At 44.1% G+C, this 4,795-nt stretch overlaps 1 protein-coding gene across 1 annotated transcript in view; it reads left to right on the top strand.

Moving 5' to 3' along the window:
* Positions 1–761: 761 nt before the first annotated feature.
* Positions 762–4,795, top strand: part of LOC143283133 (sorbitol dehydrogenase-like) — a 22,695-nt gene continuing 18,661 nt past the window's right edge. Inside the window, exons 1-4 of the mRNA XM_076589273.1 lie at positions 762–870; positions 1,948–2,038; positions 3,283–3,316; positions 4,248–4,412. Coding sequence (XP_076445388.1) covers positions 1,985–2,038; positions 3,283–3,316; positions 4,248–4,412 — 253 coding nt within the window. The 5' untranslated portion in view covers positions 762–870; positions 1,948–1,984. The remainder of the gene's footprint in view (positions 871–1,947; positions 2,039–3,282; positions 3,317–4,247; positions 4,413–4,795) is intronic.

Here is a 4,795-nt window from a genome sequence, read left to right as displayed (position 1 = left end):
CAGAGAGAGAGAGAGGAGAGAGAGATTCCTATGCTAAGCTCTGGAGACAGTGGATATGAATTCACTACCCTGATGAACGTAAAATGGCTAAAAGTCCTTTAACCTTTTAACTATTAACCCCTTTTATTCCATGAGGCCTCAGCACAATTGAGAACCAGCCTGTGGAACCTGGCTCGATGCATGAGTGTTTTTTGCAGCGCCCAGCGCTGGACTGTCCTGTCTGGATTTAGCGTTACCGTCGGGAAATCTTTAAAGGTAGGCCAATTTAGCCCTGTTAATGGAGCGCTTATGAATACAACCCAACCCCTGGGCCAATGGTGAAGGTCTGAACAGCTTTAAAAGGGTCTCAGCTGGGCTGAATTTACTTTGCGTTAAAAATTCTTTTTTTTTTTTTTCCCTGCCTACACTAATTCCATGGCGGCATTATCCCTTGTTGGAAGAGCTGGGACACAGAACTACAACAACAACATCAACAAAACAACAACAACAACAACAACAACACAACAACAACAACAACAACAAAACAACAAGAAAACAACAACAAAAACACCACTGTGACGCCAGTGTCCGGAATTCAAACTTGTGAACTCGGTTAAGATGTTGCCTGTTATCGCTCAGTGTGGCCTTGAGCCGTTCAGTCGTTCTGTAATGCCTGATACGTGAACAAATTGCCCGTTGGCAATTATCGTCCGCAGTGACGGTGATAACACGAGAAAGGCCGGCACAGGGTTTTTTTTTTTTTTTTTTTTTCTTTCTTTTTTTTTTTTTTTTTTTTTTTTTGCGCACGACCCGCAAACAAACCTCTGTCTGTCGTCTGCACTGTGTGTGAGTGTGTTGTTGGAGAGACTCATGCTGACACCGCTGGACAAGGTATGCAGCCCAATTGTTTCATTGCGTGTGCTTGTTGTATCCTACTCTATTTAAACGGAATTTTCCCTGTTTTTTTTTTTTTTTGCAATGCAGCGATGTTAGAAATGACATGCAGCGTGTAATCCAACCTTTCTGATCCAGTGTCTGGCAAAGCGAAATGATCCTTTTCATGAATAACCGACACTTCGTCGATCCAAGTCGCCATTTTTGTTTGTTTTGTTTCCCTTTGCATGGTTAGGGAGAGTGGGGGAGTGGGTGGGTGTGGCAAAAACGGAAATTTTGTGGTAAAATCCTGCTTTCGCGTCCTGAATTCAGGGACTTATTTTACCGCTGGCAACTTTTGTGTATAAATGAAACGACATTACCGTAAGTGGATGTAATAACCCATTTTCAGTGGCTTATTTTAACAAAAACTGTACGAACCCGTCATTGCAGACGAAATGCTGGACCTTGGAATATGGCAGCATATTGGTGCAACAGCGACAGAAGTTGTGTCAAAATATTAAGTACATTAACCCTCGTCAAAATTGAATGGAAAACCACTGAAAACGGTTTACAACACTCGCAAGCAATCTTTGTCTGTCTGTCAGTCTGTCTGTCTCTCTCTCTCTCTCTCTCTCTCTTACCCTCAATAAAACATTCGAGTTCGAAAACATTCGAGTTCTCTCTCTCTCTCTCTCTCTCTCTCTGAGTGTATTTGAATGTCATGTATGTTTATTTTATTTTATTTTATTTTATAACCTTTTGTTATCTTGTGAACATTTTGATTTCATTTCTCTTTGCCCTGAGGGTTGGATGTAAAAAAGCATATACATGCTTATTCTACTTCCCTCATTAAAAATATTCGTTCGTTTGCTCGTTCTCTCTCTCATTAACACATACGCATTCATGAACACAAACGAAACCTCTCTCTGTCTCTCTCTGTGTCTCTGTCTCTCTCCTTCTCTCTCTCTCACACACACACACGGATGCAAGAACACAATCCAAAAACGAATTGTCCCAGGAGTGCAAATCCACTGGTGTCAATTTCCAGCATGCTTTACATGAAAGGGTCACTGTCTGTCCTCATGTTTTCAGCCTTGTGGAACTGTGCGGCGTTTCTTTCACTCCAGTCATGACAGACTCCAACCTTTCTGCCGTTCTCTTCGAGAAAGGAGACCTGAGACTGGTAGGAATCTGGAACCAGTTTCGGGGTGCCCCCCCCCCCGCCCCCCCCCCCCGCCCCCTCCTGTCTATGTTTTCTGTGTCCGTCCGTCTGTCTGTCGGTTTGTGTCTGTATTTTTTTTCTGTGCGCTTGCGCTCGTGTGTGTGTGTGTGTGTGTGTGTGTGTGTGTGTGTGTGAGAGAGAGAGAGAGAGAGTTTATGTGCGTGCTTGCTTTTGTGTGTGTGTGTGTGTGTGTGTGTGTGTGTGTGTGTGTGCGAGAAAGAGAGGAAGCCTTCCTTTACCACTCTTTCCCTGCTGGTCTGTCTATGCCTTTGACGCTCTCTTTTTGTCTGTCTGTCCGCCTGTCTCTGTGTCACACACACCGACACATAGACACACCACACCTCCCCGCACATTAACACCACATACCCACACAGCTTCCTGCCTACAAACCTGCCTGTCTACCTACCTACTTAGGTATACATGCATACTTACCGACCTACCTACCTACCCATCTGTATGTCTACAGTCATAACTGTCTACCTGCTTACCAACCTACCCACCTTCCTACGTGCCTGCATATCTACACACCTGCCTGCATATCTGCATACCTCTCTATTCTACCCGCTAACTACCTATCTATCTACCTACGTACATATCTGCCTACTTACCAACCTACAAGCAAACACCAACCTGCCTACCTACCTGACTGCATATCTATATATACCTACCTAGCTACCTACTAACTACCTACTTACCTACCTGTCTACCCACATATCTGCCTTCCCACCAACTTACATACAAACATACAAATGAACATACATACAAACCAACCTATCTACCTACTAACTACTCACATACCTACCTATCTCCCTACCGACCAACCTTCATATCTGCCTACCTACGAACCTACATACGAACACACACACACACACACACACACACACACACACACACACACACACACACACATGCCTACCTTCCTACCTACCTACCTGGCTACCTACAAACATAGATTCGAACTTAGAAACAGACATACCTACCTACATACCTACCTACCTACGCACGCACGCACGCACACACACACACACACGCGCGCGCGCGCACACACACACACACACACTCACACATACATACATACATGCATTACGTTACATTAAATTTCACTGTATTACATTACATTACATTGAAACGAGCGAAGGAAAAACAACAACACCAACAACAAAACGAACAAAGTGAAGAATGAATTGATCTTCTGACCTGTACAGGTGGAGAGACCTGTTCCCGAGCCAGGACCTGGAGGTAAAGACTCGTGTGTGTGTGTGTGTGTGTGTGTGTGTGTGTGTGTGTGTGTGTGTGTGTGTGTGTGTGTGTGTGTGTGTGTGTGTGTGTGTGTGACTGAATGACAGAGGAAACTAATATTGAGCGCCTAAATGCCGCTCACTTTCAGTCGGCTCTACGCAGGCAGGCAGACACTTACACAAATGCCTCCGTGTCTGTAAAAACGCGTGGAGCTTGGTCTCTGACCGAGGATAGGCGCCATATAGATACCCATATCAGTTAATCAATCAATCTTACCAATCAGTCATCATCATCAATGTTATCAGTATCGTCTAAATCAATCAACCATCATCATAAATACTCATATTAATTAACAAATCAGTTATTATCATCCTAAATATTATCAACATCGTCTAAGCCAGTCAATCATCATCACCACGATCAATATACCCACCATGGTCTCTCTCTCTCTAAAACTGCAGATCGAATTAGGAAGAAGAGAAGGCGAAAACAGAAAACAGAATTTGAAATGAGTGTAATAAGGGAAATGTTGGGGATGGATTTCATTTTGTTTTTTTAGAATGCCCTAAAAATGTTGTAAATCGAAACAAATTGATACCACGCAAATATCAGTCGCATATCTGAATGTTCGGTTTATGCAATTCGTTTCGCGCTGGGAAGAAAACACAACTTGTATTTAAGTAAATTCATAAGACTTGGAAAGGGATGCAGCTTTAAGTCACAATCAATACGTACTTGCCAATATGTTGAAGTTTGAATAGTTGCAAATCATTGTTATACGCGCGCGGTGTGTGTTTGAGTGTGTGTGTTGCTTGTTTTGGTGACATTGTTGGACTGAAGGTGTGATTCAATGAGTGTGTATTGTAATTGCATCCTCTACACCCCAAAAGGGGCAGAAGAATGAAATTTCTTTGAATCTCTCTCTGTTCAGAGGTGCAGCTCAGCATGCGGAGTGTGGGTATCTGTGGGAGCGACGTGAAGTACTGGACCACTGGTGCCATCGGACCCTTCGTGGTGAAGGAACCTATGCTCCTGGGACACGAGTGCAGCGGCGTCGTCACCAAGCTGGGTCCTGGAGTCACCGGCCTGGAAGTGGGTCAGTGGGAACTGGGTCAGGTAGAACTCCTCTTCTTCTTCTTCGTTTGTGGGCTGCAACTCCCACGTTCACTCATATCATGTACACGAGTGGGCTTTTACGTGTATGACCGTTTTTACCCCGCCATGAAGGCAGCCATACCCCTGTTTTCGGGGGTGTGCATGCTGGGTATGTTCTTGTTTCCATAACCCACCAAACGCTGACATGGATTACAGGATCTTGAACATGCGTATTTGATCTTCTGCTTGTGTTTTCACTCGAAGGGGGATTCAGGCACTAGCAGGTCTGCATATATTCGAACCCGGTACAGATAGAATAAGATCGGGTAAGGTAAGATTGGTAAGGTGAGGTAAGGTAAGATTGGTAAAGTGAGGTAAGATTTG

This window comes from Babylonia areolata, chromosome 6 (assembly GCF_041734735.1).
Source record: "Babylonia areolata isolate BAREFJ2019XMU chromosome 6, ASM4173473v1, whole genome shotgun sequence".
Taxonomy (NCBI): domain Eukaryota; kingdom Metazoa; phylum Mollusca; class Gastropoda; order Neogastropoda; family Buccinidae; genus Babylonia; species Babylonia areolata.
The sequence above is the reverse complement of the archived record's forward strand: the minus strand, read 5'-3'. Positions and strand labels throughout refer to the sequence as shown.